We start from the raw sequence: 20,497 nt of genomic DNA, 5'->3' as shown, positions 1-20,497 counted from the left end.
TCTTCTTAGGAATAAGAAGAGTTTTCGAATAACTCCCTCCTGTCAATTTTTTATAGCACAGTAACTACAATAAGCAGAAACGTGCCCCCCACCCCCGCAAAGATGTCCCTGTCCTAATCATTACAAGCCACAAAATGTTACATGGCGAGGCGGAGTTCAAGCTGCCAAAGAAATCAAGGTTGCTAACCAGCTGATTTTAAAAACTAAGGGATGCTTCTGGATTATCTAGACGGGCTCCAGGTTATCACAGGCATCCTTCAAAGCATCAGAGCCATACAGCCTGAAAAAGATTCAGCTGGTCTCTGCAGGCTTTGGAACTAGAAGGGAATCCTGAGACAGGCAATGCAGGCAGTCTGGAGAAGCTGGAGAAGGCAAGGAAACAGACTCTCTCCTAGAACCTCCAGGAATGACCGCAGCCCTGTAGACACCCGGATCCCAGCCCAAGACCCGTGTCAGCCTCGGGACTACAGGATGCTGCATCTGTGTCATCGGAACCATGGAAAGTGTAGTAGTTTTGGAGAGCAACAAGAAACTAAGGCAGTAACTTACACGCAACGCTTTACAGGGAGAGAAGGCCTAGGAGAGATTAACATTCCAGGCAATGAAAGTGTTCCCTCTCTCTGAGCGGAAGAAAGAAAACAAAACTGTCACTCACTTTTTTATAAGTTTTTTCTTCATTCTGTTTTCCGGGTGCGGCATCTCCATTTTCAGCAGCAGACGACATCTGTAAGAGCAAAATGGACCCCTGTGAATTTCCAACTCTACCCTGCACTACCGTCGGCTAAGAATATTGTTAACTGGAGAATCCAGCTTGGTTCATTATGTTTTTCTGTCTTTTGCTGCTGTTTCCAAGAAATGAAGAGATTTCTCAGAATTAAAAAAAAAAAAAATCTGTGTCCCTCAATCTTTCTGAAAGAAATCTTTACCTCTAAGTCATTTTGGTTGTACACTGTACTGGCTCCCATGTGCTCTCATAAAGGCGGGATGGAAGTCTCAGCCCACATCATGGGTACAAGTTTCTTCCTATAAAGTCTTTAAAAAAAAAATCAACAACGAACTTTCTTCTTCTTCTTCTTCTTCTTCTTTTTTTTTTTTAGAATCCTCCTTCTCTTTTCCAACTTTAAAGATTTTATTTATTTATTTGACAGGCAAAGATTACAAGTACGTGGAGAGGCAGGCAGAGAAAGAGGAGGAAGCAGGCTCTCTGCTGAGCAGAGAGCCCGATGCGGGGCTCGATCCCAGGACCCTGGGATCATGACCTGAGCTGAAGGCAGAGGCTTTAACCCACTGAGCCAACCAGGTGCCCCAACAATGAACTTTCTTCTAATTAAAGATGCTTCCTTTAGCATTTGGAAAGTACCAAAAAATATAAATCATAACAAAAGAAGTACTCAATTCTACTGTCCTTGGGTAACTCCACGCTTCACATTTGGGCAAATTTATTTCCACCTTTAGTTCCATGCACTACTCTACTAAAAGTATTAGGATCCCATCTCGACCCTGCAGTTGTCAATAAACATTGATATAATGTGCCTTCTACCACTTGATTATCAGCATCTCATTGTTAAGAATACTGATTTTTTTCTAGTTGCAAGAGAAACCATTGTGTGAACACAACTATGTATTAATAAGTCAGTTAATAATGCTAATGTTAGTACAGAACACTACATCTGAAACTAATGATGTATACTATGTTGGCTAATTGATTTAAATTTTAAAAAATAATGCTAATATTAAAGGATGGGGAGGTGGCCCAAGGGATTTGCTTCTACAAATGATACAACAGTTATTATTTTGTGCTTTTTTTGTCTAGTGTCAGCGTTTTCTTAGATTTCTAGAATTATAAGGTCATTAGAAAACATATTCTTTCTAAGAAACAATTTTCTTCTCAAGAATATACCCATTCATACTATTATCAGTGACTGGGAGCTCATTTCATTTCATGTTCAGCCGTATTATTTTAATCATCTTTGCTAATTTCATAAGTGAATGAAAGTATCTCTTGGTACTAATGTGCACTTCTGAAAATTACTGGTGATAACTAACATGGCCGGCATGTCTTTTTTGAGCTCCTGTTTCTTCTGAGTTTTCTATTACTATTTCCATTTATCTATAGGACTCTTTGTGTTTTAGTTATTGAGTTTTACCTATTACGTTACTATTACTAGTGCTTTTCTTACTGATTTTTATGTCTCGAGATAACTAATCAGTCTGCAACCACCTTATTCATGTTTTCCATGCTGCTGTCTTTCATAAAGATGACACAGCATAGTTCTACATTTTTCATACTCGACACTATTGATTACCTTTGTGATTTCTTCCAGTGTTTTATAGCAAATATTTTTTTCCCGTTGGGATGTATCAGATTTTCAGACACGTTCCTTTCCCCTCTTAATGCTAAGATTTTTGCACTTGACTATGAATTCACCTGAATTTTTAAAGCCAGTTACATATACTGCAAACAAGGATAACTACATAATCAGGGAACCATGACCTTTAGGGGTCTTTAAGGTTTTTTTGTTTGTTTGTTTTTGAGAAAGAGAGCGAGAGAGCACAAGCAAAAGGGCACAGGGAAAGGCAGACTCTCAAGCAGGCTCTGGTGGAGCCCCATGTGAGGCTCAGTCCCATAACCCCGAGATCATGACCTGAGTGGAAACCAAGAGTTAGAGGCTCAACTGACTGAGCACTCAGGTGCCCCAAGGGTATCATCTTAAGGTGCACAAAGCTCATTACACCGAGGACAGGTAACTTCTGAGTTTCTTGTAAGACTTTGAAGCACATGTTATTTTGTTTCAACTTCTTTAAGAAGAGAATTTTTTTAACTGAAGTATCATCGACACAATGTTACATGAGTTTCAGGGGTGCAGCACTGTGATTTGACAAGTCTGTAGGTTCTGCTGTGTTCACTGCCAGTGCAGCTACCAGCTGTCACCAAAGAACACTGTCCCAGGGCGCCTGGGTGGCTCAGTGGGTTAAGCTGCTGCCTTCAGCTAAGGTCATGATCTCAGGGTCCTGGGATTGAGTCCCACATTGGGCTCTCTGCTCAGCAGGGAGCCTGCTTCCTCCTCTCTCTCTCTCTCTGCCTGCCTTTCTGCCTACTTGTGATCTCTGTCAAATAAATAAAATCTTAAAAAAAAAAAAAACAAAAAAAACAAACACTGTCCCAGCACCGCTGACTTTATTCCTCATGCTGTGCCCTCTATACCGGGACTTACCCCGTCACCGGAAGCCCGTGTCTCCCGCTCCCCTTCACCCACTTTACCCACCACACCCCCAGCCCTTCCCCTCTGGCAAGCAGCAGCTTCTTCTATGCATTCATGGGTCGGCTTCTGCTTTTTTTTTTTTTTTTTTTTAAAGATTTATTTATTTGACAGAGAGAAATCACAAGTAGACAGAGAGGCAGCCAGAGAGAGAGAGAGAGGGAAGCAAGCTCCCTGCTGAGCAGAGAGCTCGATGCGGGACCCGATCCCAGGACCCTGAGATCATGACCTGAGCCGAAGGCAGCGGCTTAATCCACTGAGCCACCCAGGCGCCCCGGCTTCTGCTTTTCTTAATTCATCTGTTTTTTATTCTCCATAGAGGGGGAAGTCATTCGGAGCTTGTCTTTCTCTGACTGACTGATTTCACTTTGCATAATGCCCTCTAGGTCCAGCCGTGGTGTCACAAATGGCAACATCTCATCCTTTCTTAAGGCCAAGTAAGAGTGTGTGTGTATGTGTGTGTGTGTGTGCATGTGTGCTTACGTGTATACCACATCTACTTTATCCATTCATCTACTGATGAACACTTGGGTTGCAGAAAAACATTTTAAATCTTGGGATTTTAATAGTTATAGTGTATGTAAATCTAAGAATTTGCTAGCCATTTTGGTGTGCCTGGGTGGCTCAACTGGTTAAGCATCTGACTCTTGACCTTGGCTCAGGTCATGAACCTCGGGCTCCTGAGAACAAGCCCCACGCTGGGCTTGGAGCTGGTCACAGAGTCTGCTTAAGATTCTCTCCCTCTCCCTCTGCCCCGCCCCCACTGTGAACACATGTGATCTTTAAAAATAAAAAAAAGAATTTGCCAGCCATTTCCCTGCACTGGAACTCAATGACTGCCATGAGCTTGACAGGACTAAGAGCCATCGAAGAAAATTAAAGAATGGAACATGTAAACCTCACCAGACCCATTACTCCCTGCCCATCAAAGCATTCTCTTAGCTAAATTAACATTTCCATTTGTGTCCATATAACTAGCTGAGTTATAATCTTTCCATTATAGTACAGACAGGTTCTACCTGCTATAGCTTCCCACACTTTATCTGCTTAATATATTTTAAAAATAACTGATCTTCTAGTTTCTTCATATTTTGGTGAGGTTTGAATACTGTATTAGTGGAATTATAAAATCTGAAGGGTCTAGTAATAACAGGTTCAGTATGAAAAACCAAACCTGACTGTGCCTCTGCAAAAGCTCCAATTACACCATTACTTTAAGAGTGTCTAGGTAAATGGGGTGCCTGGGTGGCTCAGTTGCTTAAGTACCAGACTCTTCATTTCAGCTTAGGCCACGATTTCAGGGTTCTGGGCTTGAGCCCTGTGTCGGGCTCTGTGCTTGGTGTGGAGTCTGCTTGAGGATTCTCTCTCTCCCTCTCCCTCTGCCTCCTCCCTGTTCACTCTCTTTCTCTCTCAAAACTAAATAAATCTTTAAAAAAAGAATATATAGGTATTTATCTGATAACAGATCCCCGAATAGGCCAACATCTGGATAACCATAAAAGTTATCAAAGAAATAAAAAATGTAATTGATTTGCCTACTCACAATTCTCAACTTCTAGATGTCAAACTAGATTGTGAACAAATTAAAAGGCAAGCAACAGGTGGAAATACTGGCAACGAACATAGCAGAAGTTAACCCTAAAGCATGAAAGCTTGTCTGAACTGCGCAGAGCCTGTCACGCGTCTAAGGGCATCACTCCTACAGATCTCTTTTCTCGTGTCAGCTTCAATCTTTCACTCTACTTCATTCCCATCAGGGTTCCGCCGTTTCTTCCCCCTTAAAAAATTCTTCCACCTTTTATTGATTCCGCTTCCCCCTCATTTCCTTATTCCTCTCAAACCCTGATTCCACTTCACATATTCTCTCTTTAATGCTCTTTAATCGGCGGTTTGCTCTCACCGCTACCCTGAAAACCTACCCCCTCAAAATCACCAATGACTTCCGTGTTGCCAAATCCAATGGCTAATTCTATACCCCTATTGTGCCTGACGTATCAGATTATTGATAAAGATGATCACTCCCCCTTCCCTGACTGATTTCCTTCACGTGGCTTCTAGAGCCCCATAGACCCTTGTTTCTTACCCACACCCTCCCTGTACCTCCTTGATCACTTCACAGTCTCTTCAGATGGTTCCTCCTAATGTTGGAGTGTCTAAGACTGACTTCTTGGTTCTCGTCTCTATCCATACTCTCTCTGGAATTCCCAATTACCACCCAGATCTCTCTTCTGAGCTCCAGACTTGCATAACCAATGGTCTTCTTGGTATCTTCACTTGGAGAGCTAACATAACAGACACCTCAAATTTTGCAAATCTAAAACCCTATTCCTGATGTTCTTTCCCAAACTTCCTTCACTTGGACCTTCCCCATCTCACTTAATGGCATCTCCAATGTCTTGCTTCTCAGTTCCCAAATACCAGAGTCTTCTTTCTTTCTCTCTCTCTCTCTGTTTTTTGTTTGTTTGTTTAAGATTTTATTCATTCATTTGAGAGAGAGACAGAGAGAGAGAGAGCACAAGCAGGAGGAGAGGCAGAGGGAGAGGGAGAAGCAGACTCCCTGCCAAGATGGGAGCCCAACATGGAGTTTGATCCCAGGACCCGGAAATCACGACCTGAACTGAAGGCAGATGCTTAATCATCTGAGCCATCCAGGTGCCCCGAGTCTTCCTTCTCGTACACCATAGTCAACAGGTCAGCACAGCCATTGAAAGATGTCCAGAATCTAGTCACCTGTCACCACTCCTGCTGTGCGTTCCTGGGCAGGGCCACCATCTTGTTATGTGTGAGATATCCTTCATGGCCTCCCAATGGGGCTTGATGACACCCTTGCCCTCTGATAATCTACTCTCTGCTAGAGTGATCTATCATTAAACCTAATCAGATCATGCCACTTTGCCCTTAAGACCCCACAGTGGTTTCCCTTGACACCCAAAGTCAAAGCCAAAGTCTTACAGTGGTTGACGTGGCCCGGCATGATTTTCCAATCCTCTTCCTATTCCTTTTCTGGCCTCAGCACCTCTGAGCTCACCCCCTTGCCTGTCCTTCAGACACTCTGCTGTTTCTCAAAGACACCAGAAGGCAGCTAAATTAAGGCATTCTGCCTGAGCTATTCCCACTGCCTAAACAATCCTCCCCAGCCAGACACCTGCTTATCTCCTTCAGGTCTCGGCTCAAAGGTCAACTTCTATCTGATGCTTAGCCTGATGGTCCTATTTTAAACTACAACTTATTTGGCACTTCCCTGCCCCTATTTCCTCTTAACTCTCCTTAATCTTCCTTTTTTCCTTCCTCCCTCCCACCCCCCCCCTTTTTTTTTTAAGATTTTATTTATTTATTTGACAGACAGAGATCACAAGTAGGCAGAGAGGCAAGCAGAGAGAGAGAGAGGAGGAAGCAGGCTCTCCGCTGAGTAGAGAGCCCAATGCAGGGCTCCATCCCAGGACCCTGAGATCACGACCTGAGCCACAGGTAGAGGTTTAAGCCACTGAGCCACCCAGGCGGCCCCTTCCCTCCCTTTTTAATCAAATGTATGACTGTTCATTATTTTTCAGTCACTTTAAAATTTAAAAGTAATGTTTAAATTAAAAAAAATTTTTTCTTCCCTAAGTAAAACAAATCCAGCTACCCACAAAGAGTAATTGTTAATATGTGGCTCTTCTACCATTTGATCTTTTTCAAATGTGTGTTTTATTTTTTAACAAAACTGGGATCAGCCATTATATGTAAACTTGTACTTGCCCTCTCCACTTTGTCATAAACATTTTCTGCATCACTAAATATTAATTAGAAAAAATGTCTAACATCTAAATAATTCTATCATGAAAATGCATCACATTTTGGTACTTATTAGTGGGCATACAGGACGCTTCCTGCTTTTCTTTTATGAATAAAACTATACTCTGTGTTCTTACATTTCTAACAGCAAGTCTAAAACAGCCGCCAGAGAATCTTATAATAATGTCTACTGGGTAAAATACACCTACTTTAGATCTCTATCAGCCACAAGTGTTTTCACTTAAAATCACAGAAAACACTTGGCCCACTCTGGGCAAAAATACCATTTTATTTTGCGTTTGTATGATTCATGGTAAGGACAGACATCTTTGTCATGTTTCTTTGGTTCTTTCTATCTCTTCAGTGAAGAGATACAAGAGCTAGATACATAGCTAGAGTTATGAAGCTCTAGCCCATTTCTCTACTAGGGTATGCTTACATCTCCAACGTAGTAGGTACCAAGGATAGTAAGAGTTGGCTTTTCTTTAACCAACTGTGGCATAGATGCAACAGAATGGAGATTTCCCTAATGAATGCCGTGTCAGGCTTTCACTTTAAGACTTGGAAGCTTCAAAAACCAAAAAACTTCAATAGCAACTCTGAAGGGTACTTGGAAAAACCACCTTAGTGAGGGGGCGGCTCACTGGCAGGAATGCAGGACATAGGATGAGATGGTCTCTCTCTCTCTCTCTTTTTGTTTTCTTTACTCCGTAGGGCATCCCTGAATGGGCAGCAGGGAAGAGGAGGAGAGAAACAGGCAAACTACCATTCTTTAAAAAACAATTCCCTTGAAGCAGCACAAAATAGACAATAATGCTAATAATGATAAAGGGACACCAGGAAATGTTGCCTGAATTGTGTTTCCTAGGCTAATGTTTCACTAGGGTCCTGTGGACCTATCACCAGGACGGCTGTGCAGGGGAGGCAAACGAGACGCCAGGGAATGTTCTAGTAAACTGCAAACGGCCATTTGAAAGGGACACCGTGGTAATTACTGTTTGTTCTTAGAATCGCTGTATCCCCGTACCAGTCAAGGTACATCATGTATAACTACAGGAGCTGAGAGAACTATGTTTTAGAAAGATTATATACAATTATATACATTTCTTTATGTGTATGCAAGGCAGGAGGAAAAGAAATTCACAGAACAACGGGTGATTATCTGCGGATGATGAGGTTATAAATGTCTTGGGTTTTCGTTTTTATATTTTGCCATGTTCTCCAAGGATTCTGCAGTGAACGCTCTACATTTGACAATAAGGAAAACACTAATGCTGTTCAAAACCTGAACCGCACGTAGTAATCAACAGCAGAAACCACATCTCCTGGGTTCTGGTTTGCCTCCCGAGGCAAGCTGACATTCACAAAATTTCCTATGTTTCTATTTGCTTGTCATCTGTTTTAAATTTGATAATGTCAAAGTTAAAGGTCATGAACTAGAATTTAGAATATTTGTAAATAAATATAAAATAAAAGGGGCAAGAGCTCAACAGTGAGTCAATTGGAATAATTACAAACGTAGACTGTGTTTCCTTACCTTTGTAAATAAAATGGCAAGTCATCTGTAGTCAGTCATGATGGGGGACCTATTCATTGTTGAAACGGTTTTCCTTCCCAAGTTCCTGTTAAAACAGAAATTCCTGGTTATTACTTATTCACCTCTCTACCCCCGCTCCCCAAACCCATCAGAGCTGCCTACAGGGATAATACAATGCAGCCAGTTGAAGCTGAAATAAAGAGAGGACCTAATGCTAAAAATGGAGCCAGAAAGGTATTAGAAGAAAATACAGGGGAATACACATGTAATTTCAGGCTGGCTGTCCTACTAAATAAGACAGTAAATCCATAACCGCTAAAGGAACAATGAGCAAATTTGACCCTATAAAAATTAAAAATGTCTACATGACAAGATGCCATAAATAGAGCCAAAAAAAATGAACAATAGTTTGCAGCTCAAACGACAGGAGATGATACAAATTGATTATAAAAGATTCTAAAGAAACAAGACAAACCACATAGTATAAAAATAAGCAGAGGACATGAACTGGAAATATATTTCATCAATAAGCCTGTGAAAAGGATAAGCCTCATTAGCGGTAAGGGAACAGGAATTAAAATGACTGAGATGCTATTATCTGCCCATCAGGTTGGCAAACGTTTCAAAGATGGTGGACATCCAAGGCTGATAAGTAGGATAATAAGCAGGTACGTTTCCTACACCATTGGAATGACGCTTTAGCCTTTTAATGGAAAGGACTGTAACAACGGTCCTTCAACTGTTAATGTACTTACCAAGTTTGGCTCAAATTCTAAGATTCTTTCCCAGAGAAATACAAGTACTAGAACTTTAAAGACATGTGGGTAAGGGTGTTTATTCCTGCTTGGCTTATGATAATATGACTAGAATTCTATCATATTCTCCTACATTTCTTTCTGGTTTTTTGTCTTAACATTTCCATAACAATGCTGGCCAGTGTATAACGTATGTCTAACAGTGTCCTTGCGAAATGTATTCTTTGTTTTTAGAAGTATCTGTTCTTTACTTGTAATTTAATAATTTCACTTTTGGGTTCCATTGTGGTTGACATACACCACTTCTGTTTTCCATTTTTTAAGATTTTATTTTATTTATTTGCCAGAGAGAAAAAGAGAAAGAGCACAAGCAGGAGAAGCAACTGGCAAAGGGAGAAGCAGGCTCCCTGCTGAGCTGGGAGCCCAATGTGGGACTCAGTCCCAGGACCCTGGGATCATGACCTGAGCCAAAGGCAGATGCTTAACCAAGGGACCCACCCAGGTGTCCCTCTGTTTTCCTTTTATCTGCATATACTTGGCATTTGCAAATAATGCATATCCTTGTCCATTTAACTGTTTTAGTTGTCATTTTGCTTTATCTGTTGTTCCTTACAAATAACTTAAAATCAGGTTTTCATTTTGTTTTTGCCAATTTAAGACTGTCATTTGAAAGGGGATTCCAACAAATTCACATCTATTGTGTTATGATTTTTTTAAAAGATTGTATTTATTTGAGAAAGAGAGAGAAACCGAGCACAAGAGCAAGAAGAGGGGCAGAGGGAAAGGGGGAAGCAGGCTCCCTGCCGAGCAGAGAACCTGATGCGGGGCTCGATCCCAGGACCTGATCATGACCTGAGCTGAAGGCAGATGCTTAACCAACTGAGCCACCCAGGCTCCCCTGCTGTGTTATAATTACATTCGGTTCGCTGCTATCTTGTTTGTTAACTAGTAACTACAATTTACTGTAACATTTATTTTCACCCATTTCTTCTTTGCTGGATGAACCAAATCATAATACCATTTTTTTCCTCCTAGTAATAAAAACATTTTATTCCATGTCTATCTGCTTTGTTATCATTCTATTTTTAAATCATTAAGAAAATCTATGCTTTCCTCTCAACTCCGTCAGTCTGCCTGTGGAGAGCCACCTTCCCGGGGCGATGGCCTCTGTGGGGTAGCCCACATCCCGTGACAGAATGATGAGGCAGCTCCCGGCCAAGCTGGACAGGCTTCCTGAGTCCTTCCCAGGAGCCTGACTTCTCCCTCTGCTTGCCCAGCCGCGCTCCCTCCCCTTCTCCTTCCACAGACTCTACATGTCTCCACAGGTATGCTTCAACACGGCAGAAATTCTCTCACAGTTCTGGAAGCTGGAAGTCCAAAGTGAAGGTTGCCAGCAGGGCCACGCTCCCTCTTTGGGTAAAATCCTTCCCTGCTTCTGGCGGTGACCATTGAACCTCCATGTCCCATGGCTGTGGCTGCATGGGTCCGGTCGTCAGACTGCGTCAGTCACATTGCATGAGGGCCCAGCCTCGTGACCTCATCTGAACTTGGTGACATTGGTAAAGGCTCCATGTCCAAGGCCACATTCGCAGGTACCAGGGGTTAGGACTTTAACATACATATTTTTTCTTTGCGGGACACAATTCAATTCAACACAGGTGTGGACCTCTACTAAGTATCTTACACCCGAAACTCTGTTTCACGGCCTGTTTCCAGAGAAACCAGCCCACGACCTCTCCTCTCTTCCCCATCCACAGGAGGTACTTTAAAATATTTTTACTTTCTCACTGTTTCACTTTTAACTATGAAATACCTCCCCTTCATTCACAGGGCTCTTCTGTTGGAAGGAGTCCTCAGGGAGAAGTTACAGTTCATGTCCCATTCTCATCATTTCTTTAGATTCGATCATTACAAGGTTCCTTGCTCATCCTCGTTTCTCTGGCTCTCCGTCTTGCCCTACCCGGACACACCTCTTTCTGACTCAACTTCATTTGGTTGGGACACTTCCTACTTTCCTCAGCAGTGACACCCTGATGGCCCACTTTGAGTCACTCCATATCCAGATAGGTTTTTCTTTGGGCCTCCTATATGACTAGATCTCATATAGATCTTGGCTGGTTACTGGCTTCTTAGCTCGGTCCTTTTCCTTCAGTTTCCTATAAATACAGCACTGCTGTGCTCCTGCCTCCTGGCTCACAGGGGAGTCGTTTCACGCTAGTCTGACACCCCAGCCTTGGTAACGTACTGGTTCCCTCGCCTAGAAACACCTATGAGAGTTTCCTCTTTCTCTCTTTTTAATGGAAACATAATTAACACCGTGTTTGTTGTAATAGTTTCAGGTTTTCAGTATAACTTAACGCTTCATTATATTTCTCAGTGCTCATCAAGGTAAGTAGACCCTTAACCCCTTTAACTACTTCTCCCACCCCCCATCCACTTCCCCTTTGGGAGCCACCAGTTTGGTGTATTAGGAGTCTATTTTTTGGGGGGGGGGTCTGTTTCTTTGTGTATGCGTGTGTCCACTGGTTTTGTTTCTTAAATTCCACCCATGACTGGAATTACTAGGCATTTATCTTTCTCTGACATATTTTGCTTAGTATGATACCCTCTAGACCCATCCATATTGTTGCAAATGGAAGAATCTCCTCACTTTAAGGCTGAGTAAGAATCCATTGTATAAATACACCACATCTTCTTGATCCACTATTTACCAGTGGACACTTGGGTTGATTCTGTATCGTAAACAGTGCTCCAACAGACAATGGGGTGCGTATATCTTTTCAAATTAGTGTTTTTGTTTTCTGTGGATAAATATCCAATAGCAGGATGACTGAATCATATGGTAATTCTGTTTTTAATTTTTTGAGAAACCTCCGTACTGTTTTCCACAGGGTCTGCAACCAGCTAGCATTCCCACCAATGGAACATCTTCTCCACATCTTTGCCAGCATTTGTTATTTCTTGCGTTTTGGGTTCTAGCCATTCAGACAGGTGTGAGGTGATGCCTCATTGTGGTTTTTTGATTTGCATTTCTCTGACCAAGAGTGATGTTAAGCATCTTTCCGTGTGTCTGTTGGTCATCTGTACGGCTCTGGAAAAATGTCTATTCAGATGCTCTGCCCATTATTAAATTGGATATTGGGGTTCTATGTGTGTTGAGCTGTATAAGTTCTTTATGTATTTTGGCTATTAACCTTTGACTGTATGTATCTCTGGCAAATATCTTCTCCCATTCAGTAGGTTGCCTTTTTGTTTTGTTGATGATCTCCCTTGCAAAAGGTACAAAAGCTTTTGATTTTGGTGTAGTCCCAATGGTTTAATTTTTCTTTTGTTCCCCTTGTCTCAAGACACAGGTCCAGAAAAATGTTTCTATGGATCACTACCTGGTAGAGGTTTTATGGTTTCAGGTCTCACATTGAGGTCTTTAGCCCACTTTGGGTGTATTTTTGCATACGCTGTAAGGAAGTGGGGTCCAGTTTCATTTTTTTGCATGGGGCCGTCCGGTTTTCCCAACACCATTTGTTGAAGAGACTGTCTTTTCCCCCTTGCATTTTCTCGTCTCCTCTGTTGTAAATCAGCTGACCACATAAGTGAAGGTTGACTTCTAGGCGCTCTGCTCTGTTCCATTGATCTATGTGTTTGTTTTCCCGCCAGGGCCATACCGTTTTGATTACTGCAGCTTTGTAGTCGATCTGGAAATCTGGGATTGTGACACCTCCCGCTACGTTCTTCTTTCTGAAGACTGCTTTGGCTGTTTGGGGTCTTACGCGGTTCCACACAAACTTCAGGATTTGTTCTATTCTGTGAAAAATGTTGCTGGTATTTTGATAGGGATTGCATTAAATCTGCAGACGGCTTGGATAGTACGGACACTTTGACAATATGGATTCCTCCAAGCCATGAGCATGGAACAGGTCTCCATGTGTTTGTGTCACCTTCATATTTTCTCATCAGTGTTTTATAGTTTTTGGAATGCAGGTCTTTCCCCTCTTTGGTTAAGTTTATGCCAATGTATTTTATTGCTTTTGGTGTAACTGTAAATGGAACTGTTTTCTTAAATTGAGAGTTCCCTCTTTTAACACAGAGTGCAAAAATTTCGTAAGGATAGATGTATCTTTTTTCACTAATCTGGCCAAGTAAAGGGAAACTGACAAGAAGATATTACATCGAGGGCCAATGACTTGACTTAAACCATGAATAATATTTAGGCTATCTAAATGAGGAACGAATGGACTGCATACCCTTCAGGCAATCCTCCATGAAAATTATTTCTCATAACCAACCTTTTGATAAGAACTGGACAGTAAAGCGCTCAAAGTTATGGTCTCTGGTATGATCCTGGTATGCAGTAATTCCAGTGGCCAAGTAAGGGCATAATCAGAAGACTCAGGTCTCCTTAGGGAATGTGTTAACATGCAATCTGATCCAGGCTCCCAGTTAGAACTTATTTTCTTAAATTATCTCTGACAGTCAAGAGAGCCAGCCGCCAGTGTCCTATGGTTAGAATGTTGAGACAACAGCTCAGATAACCATGATACATACCAAGCAACGAGATTTTTTTTTTTTACTATTAAATTCTTATCTATCCTTTCTGATATCTAGTATCTAGATTCTTTTAGCTTCAGGAATAATTTACATAATTTCACAGCCTTCTGCACTTCTGTACTTTCACTTAATTTGAGGGAAGGAGAGACATGATCATTTGTTGAGCAACACCTATGTGTGAGAAGCGGTCGCATACGTGATCTCATTTAACACTGCAAATAATCCCTTAGCATCCTCCAATTGTGGACACACATAGTTGACTGTCCTGTGACACCCATGGGAGGTTGACGTTTCTAATTCTGCCAAGGCAGGCTCTCCTGCTGCGAGCCTGATCTGTAGAAGAGAAGCCCTCCGTGGGGGCGTGACCCAGTGACCCTCCACTCCCAGCCCCTCCACCTCTGCCTGGCTCTGTTGGTCCCTATCCTAGTGCTAGGTGGCACAACCACCCAGGGAGCTTTCTGGAAATCCAGATTCTTGGTCCACACACCACCACAACTAAATCACTACCTCCGTGGGGTGGGTCTGGGGAATCAGTATTTTCAGCTTCAGAGGCTTGGGTTGATCTCAGCCACCCTGGCTAGTGAAGGCAATAAAGATGTTCTATGACTTCATAAGAGTTATCAGGGTCCAGTGGCAAAAATGGAACCATTCTGGGTATGTTAGAGAGTAGGAGCTTGGGCACAGCTGGGTGGCTCAGTCAGTTAAGCATCCGACTCTTGGTTTTGGCTCAGGTCATGATCTCATAATCAGAGTCTGCTTGAGATTCTCTCTCTCCCTCTACCCTTCCAGCTGGCACTCTCTTTGCCTCTCTCTCTCTCTCTCTCTAAAATAAACTAAAAAGAGAGAGAAAGGAAGGTAATACATGGACTTAGTTACACATGTGACAGGTGAGCTGAAAAGCTAAGCAAACATGGCAATGAAATGCAGAAACTCACATCAGCAGGAAGCCGCTAACTGCCTTAAAGGCTAGAGGCATCCCACCAGAAAAGGGGGTTAACAAACCTCAAATGCAGGAGGTTCTCTGTTGGGACCAGAACATCGTGATGAAGGTTGACTGGCAGAAGCTGGAACCACAGAAGGGAAGGTATGTTTGGAGGCATGCAGAAGACAGAGTCACTGATGGAGACACCCCACAAGGCAGAGAGAGGGGGGAAGACACCTTGCATTCTCCCTTACCCCCTGTACCTGCCAGTCCCTGTCTATGGCTCCCATGACCAGCCCTCTGGAAACCATCCGATGCGAGGAGCCTGGAAATGCATCCCATGGGGGATGGTGGCCCCGTGATCCAGTTATACGGCTCTGGGGATCTGCAAAGAGCTTACAGAGGAGCCGGGATCCTCTGTGGCTCCTTCCTCAAGTGTAGGGGTGAGACAGTGACCTCAGAAAATGGGGCTCTCAAGTCAAGAGGTGGCAGAGCGGAGACGCGGTCTGGAGCTGAGTGACTTCAAGTCAGTTCTCTCCACAACCGCACGCTCTCTCTCCTCGCTATGTGACAATCACAGGACCGTCTACTGACTCGTGCCCTTCACTTTTCCATTTGCAAATGCAGCGGTATTTATTTCATAATTATTTTCTGTAAGCTCTGTTCTCCATTAGTGAGTCTCAACCTAGAGGGCGTTTCTGAGTTCACAAGGTTAGGTAGGGGGAGCTTTTGAAAACTCTACAGTTACTACAAGTTTTAGATCTGTGACACCTGGGAGCCCATAGTGGAGTCTGCAGTGACCCTATGAACCTCCGATTTTCCAGCGAGGGCCAAAAATACGGAAGTCCATATTTTTAATCTGCCACAGAGCGAGTCTACTCACCACGCAGGGCCAAATGGGGGGGGGGGGCAAAACAACTAATCACCCAGTTACCCAACTAAATAAGCCAACCAACAGAGAGAAGCAAGAGGTGAGGGGCACTACCCACAAGTCCTTACTGGTCTTCTCATAAAAAAAGACACTTCATTCAACACAAATGGAGCAAAGCCACCAGGACAAATGGGCAGAGCGCTAAACCGGCCTCCGAAGAGGGTTTAGGGTTTATGCCCATGTCTGCCGTCCACTCCCGGGGACCTTGGGCGCCCATCTTTTCTCTTCTGCCATGAATTCTGCCGACCCCATGAGATACTACCCATGAATTGGTGCCACTGCCACTTCTTGACAGAGCCTCATCTCCGATCCTCCTTGGAATGAGGAGACTCATTAATTATTGGCTCGTCACGAGTTCAACCTGCCTTATGCGAATTGATCTCCCGCAAGATAGCCACATTCAAATGCTTTCTTGCCATTCAGGCTACGTACGGTAACACAGCCTAGAACATTTCCCAAGAGGGAAAGCGATTAAAAAATATTTGGGGCCTTGGTCATGCCTGCTCGCTGATGTTCATCCTCTGGGTTTAAATTACGTTCTTCTGAGTTCACTTCCGTTATCTGCCAGCAAATTAAGTCATGCAATCTTTTATCATTCATTCCACTCAATTCGTTCGTTCATTCACTGAACGTGACATGTCAGGCAGTGAACTTAGCCTTGGAGCCATGAAGACAAAGATCATAACCTTCGAAGAAGTCAGATCCATAGGAGACACAGACATAGGGACAGCTACAGTGCAACGTGGTATGTGTCCTCCTCTAAGTTCTTGGAGGAGGAACTGCCCGAGTCAGCCTTTACAGAGCCTGGGAAACTCCATTTCTGCAGAATACGGAAAAATGGACTTAGCTTTCAGGGGACACAAGGTTGAGAAGCAGAGAGGGAGGAAAAATGCCAGGTTGCACGGGAGCTTGCTTAGAGAGAGACCCAACGGCAGGAAGGAGCATACTGAACATACTTTCGTGGGTGTGCATGAGATGTTGAATTTGCATCTTTTTTGAAAGAAATTTACCCAGAAGCAGCCCAAAGGTAAGGATATTACTTCAAGGTTTACGAACAGATTTCCAGATCGCTCATTCTACCTAATGCTTATAAGTCCCTGATCAATCCTTCGCCTGAATAAAAAACACACTGGTGCAAATGTATATATACTCATGAAACCCTCAAATGCCATTCTTAGGAAAATGTCAGCCTTGTAAATAGATCTGTTGGGGAGGTAAGAATATTGTCATCCTTCCGGGGCACTAAGTGGTCTCCTCTTCTGGAATGGGGCTTTGGCAATGAGTAACAAGAGTAACAACCAAGCAGCGCAAATCAGAATGGGACGGAAAATTCTCCAAGGCCTAACCACAAGCAACAAAAATGCGCCAAACTGAAAATCCCTGATGCAGTTTCCCCAGTAGAAATGCCTAGATTTTTTAGACCAGAAAAGACTTGTTATATTAGGAAATCCCAGGGCCAGATGTATTTCTTTATAGAATATTTGCAGAAGCTGTTGAAGAAATGCAGCCAGGCTGCCTGTGAGATGGGTGTGCAAGGCAGGGAGATCACCCACACACCCTTGTGTTCGGACACAGGGAGTTGCACAGCTGTGGGGCCTAACGCTGGACGAACAGAACCGTGGTGCTCCCGGACTCACCATGAAGTCCCCCCGTCCCCCCATGCTTTTTGATGAACATCATTTAAGCGAGGTTTTGTTTCGTGTGTCTAACGCTTCTATGACCAAGCCACAGCCGAAACCTATTCCCAGTGATGGCGCCGGCTCACTAGGAATCAAAATGGAGGCCAACCAAGACACACTGTGGGGCTCGTGGAGTCTCTCAGGAAACACATTCGCCCAATCTCAGAACGGATCTCACAAAATGAAGGAACAGAGAAGACAGAAGGCTCAGCATAAAATGAACCCCTCATAATTTGTTTCCAACAAAGGTTGTGCTACAAGGATGCATAGGCCTTTCCAAACCATCTTCCCGGTACCCCAGAGACAGAAGAAAGCAGCCCATGAAAGCCACCTTGAGGGACGTGTGGTTCCCAGACCAGCGCAATTCACAGAATTTCAGGAGAACTCCAGTACTGCACAGCCCCCTCCTGCCCCTGTCTTTGAGTTCGATACCCGAGGACATGGGACGTGTGGGTGTGTTTGGTGGTTTTGTTGGGAGAGTCAGGAATCACAACATCTGGGCTTCTGTTTGGCACGTGGGGAAAGAACCTGTGAAGACCGACCAACACTGTTGCTTTCTGGCCTTGTCCCAGAGACATCTGGGACAATCACTAAAGAGATCACACAGCTGGACTTTTTGCCTCGCTCTAATGCTTAACTTTCTTCTTCCCCACTTTTTTGGCTGGACATTTGGTACAAGGCCGACTGCACAATACTGTATTCTTACCACTTTGTAAATTTTCTTCTCTTTTTTTTTTTTTTTTTTTAATTTACCACCAGATCATGATTTCTGTCCACATTTTATTTCGCAACTATTCACCGCCCCCCCAAAGACCACATGCCAGGAATAATTCAATTGTTACAATAATAATTCAATTGTTACAATTGTAACAACTGTGTAAACCATATGCAAACGTAAAGCCAGCTAAGAGGGGTAGAAAATGTTTGGCTTCAGAAGGAAAGAATGGAAAACTATTTGGTTTTGCTCCTGTAGCAGTTTGCAAAGTGTTTCTGGATCCATTTCATCTCCTGAGTGCCCCAAGTGCAAAGGACAGCTGGTGGCTTACCCCCAGAGAACTTCCTCTGAACCAGGTGCTTGTGGAGTGGGGGCGGGTGTGGGGGTGTGGGGTGTAGCAGGGGGGAGTGGGGGGGTCAGTGGGGGGAGTATGGGCTGAGTGCTCTGTGTGTTGGGGGGCAGAGCCTGAAAGCTGAAATAACCTAAAAGTACGTAGGGGGGACGGTGGCTGAGCACAGGAAAGATGGTAAGGGCAGAAAGACGCCCAGTAGAAGAAAAATTCTGTCCCAAAATATTCTGCAGTTCCAGGCTTAATGAACTCAACCAGCAGTAAGTAATATGGGCAGCTTCCGACGAGGCACAGATAGAAATGGAGAGAGACAGGGAAAACATGAGTAATGAGATGACCAACGTCTGACGTGCTCCTTGTCCGGAACGATACTCATCGACTCTGACACCGGTTCTGGAAATCCTGTCCATAAGGCACATTGGGGGAACACATAATGAATATGATGGTCCCCGTTGTCAAGGCGCTTAAGAGAGAAGCCAAAACACAAGCCCACAGCATAATGAGAAAGTCTTTAACAGGATTAGGAGTTAATTCCTTTTCCTTGGCTTTGCTTCTAACAAGTATTCAATTATCACAGTCAGAGGGCTCATCTGGAATGTTCTAAAAAATGCAATGAAGAATTAAAAAGGGGAAAAAAACCCCAAGGCCAAGAAGTCATAAATCGGCTATTAATCAGTAGATATTAAATTTCCCAAGTGTTTGCTATGTGCCCGGTTGTGCTGAAGACACAATGGGCTGAGAGCTGCTTTCAATGGACCAACCACTTAGCCGGAGAATCGAGGGTAATAGGCAGTGTTCAGAGGACAGGGAGGGGACAGAGGTCCAGGTAAGGGGTCGAGGCAGGGGTGTGGAAGGGGACTGCTGGTGATGGAGGAAGACTGACCGAACAGAGGGGAATCAAGGTGGAGACAGCAAGCAGCCCCGGGCTGAACTGCCCTGGGAGCCAACCATGACTATCACAAATTGGGGGGTATCTGCCGAAGGCTTCTGAGTAAGGGGCCATGAAGACTTTTTAAGAGTGTTATGAAGAGGAGACAAGAGCAGCGGGGAGGGAGGGCCAGACTGAAGGCATGCATCCAGCCACTGCTGCAGGGGTCCCGGTGATGGGAATCTAGAATATTCCAGTGGAGCCAGAGACTGAGCAGAAGGCGCCCCGTGTGGTGCTGACGTGGAAAACGTCACCAGAACCCGGCCACGGGCTGGGTCTGGGGGAGCAGGGCAGGGGGCCGTCCGACACGACTGAGGTTTCAAGCTTCACTTCCTAGGGAAGGTCACGCCACTAGTGCGACTTCTAAGAGCAGCAGCCCCTCTGCTCCTCCCTGGTGTGTCCCTCGCCGCCCCCACCCCAGCTGCACAATCAAGCCGGTGTTGGCCTTGGCCTCATCAGGTCAGGCCCAGGACGGTGTCAGCCCAAGTCATGGATGAGTGGAACTCAGAACAGGCAATTTCACCAGACTGCAGACAGACACACAGATAAGGCCCTGCGTTTCCAGGGAGACAGACAGACAGAGTCCAAGTGCCTGATGGTCGTCCCGCCCTGTGAATCCTGTCGTAATCCCCAGTTAGCCACTGGGTTCTGGAAGGCCCCAGCCATCTACCTAATGCGTCCACTATTCACTTCTAATCTGAAGAAGACAGAAACAAAAAAAAAAAGAGAGAGAGAGAGAAAGAAAAGAAAAGTACCCTCGGTAGTCTGTCACAGGCTTAGCTGAGGTCATGGGCCCACCCTCCACCTGTCACCCTCTCCTCTGAGCCACATGCTGTTGGGACAGATGGTGACAGCGTGGTGGTCACGGGAACGGGCTCTGAGTCACACTGTCCGGCTTCACCAGCTGTGCGGTCTCCCTGAGTCACTTCATCTGTGGGCCTCAGTTCCCTCATCTGAGCGATGGGGAAACAATAGGGCCTTTTCTGCCCGGGCAGGGGTGAGGACGGACCAATCTGTAAAGCCCTTTCAGGGACCCCGGCCCAGAGCATACTCCAGAGGTATAAGGTCACCGTCATCGCCATCAGCTGCCCCTCACTGGGAC

At 44.3% G+C, this 20,497-nt stretch overlaps 1 protein-coding gene across 5 annotated transcripts in view; it reads right to left on the bottom strand.

Moving 5' to 3' along the window:
* The window catches only part of PIP5K1B (phosphatidylinositol-4-phosphate 5-kinase type 1 beta), a 293,599-nt gene that overhangs the window by 169,317 nt on the left and 103,785 nt on the right, over positions 1–20,497 (bottom strand). For all 5 annotated transcript variants that reach the window (XM_082696658.1, XM_082696655.1, XM_082696656.1 and 2 more), the window contains 2 exons: positions 8,572–8,656; positions 656–724 (listed from right to left, as the gene is read on the bottom strand). In XM_082696658.1, coding sequence (XP_082552784.1) covers positions 656–724 — 69 coding nt within the window. In that variant the 5' untranslated portion in view covers positions 8,572–8,656. The remainder of the gene's footprint in view (positions 1–655; positions 725–8,571; positions 8,657–20,497) is intronic.

The sequence above is a fragment of the Mustela nivalis genome (assembly GCF_964662115.1).
Source record: "Mustela nivalis genome assembly, chromosome: 13".
Taxonomy (NCBI): Eukaryota; Metazoa; Chordata; class Mammalia; order Carnivora; family Mustelidae; genus Mustela; species Mustela nivalis.
The sequence above is the reverse complement of the archived record's forward strand: the minus strand, read 5'-3'. Positions and strand labels throughout refer to the sequence as shown.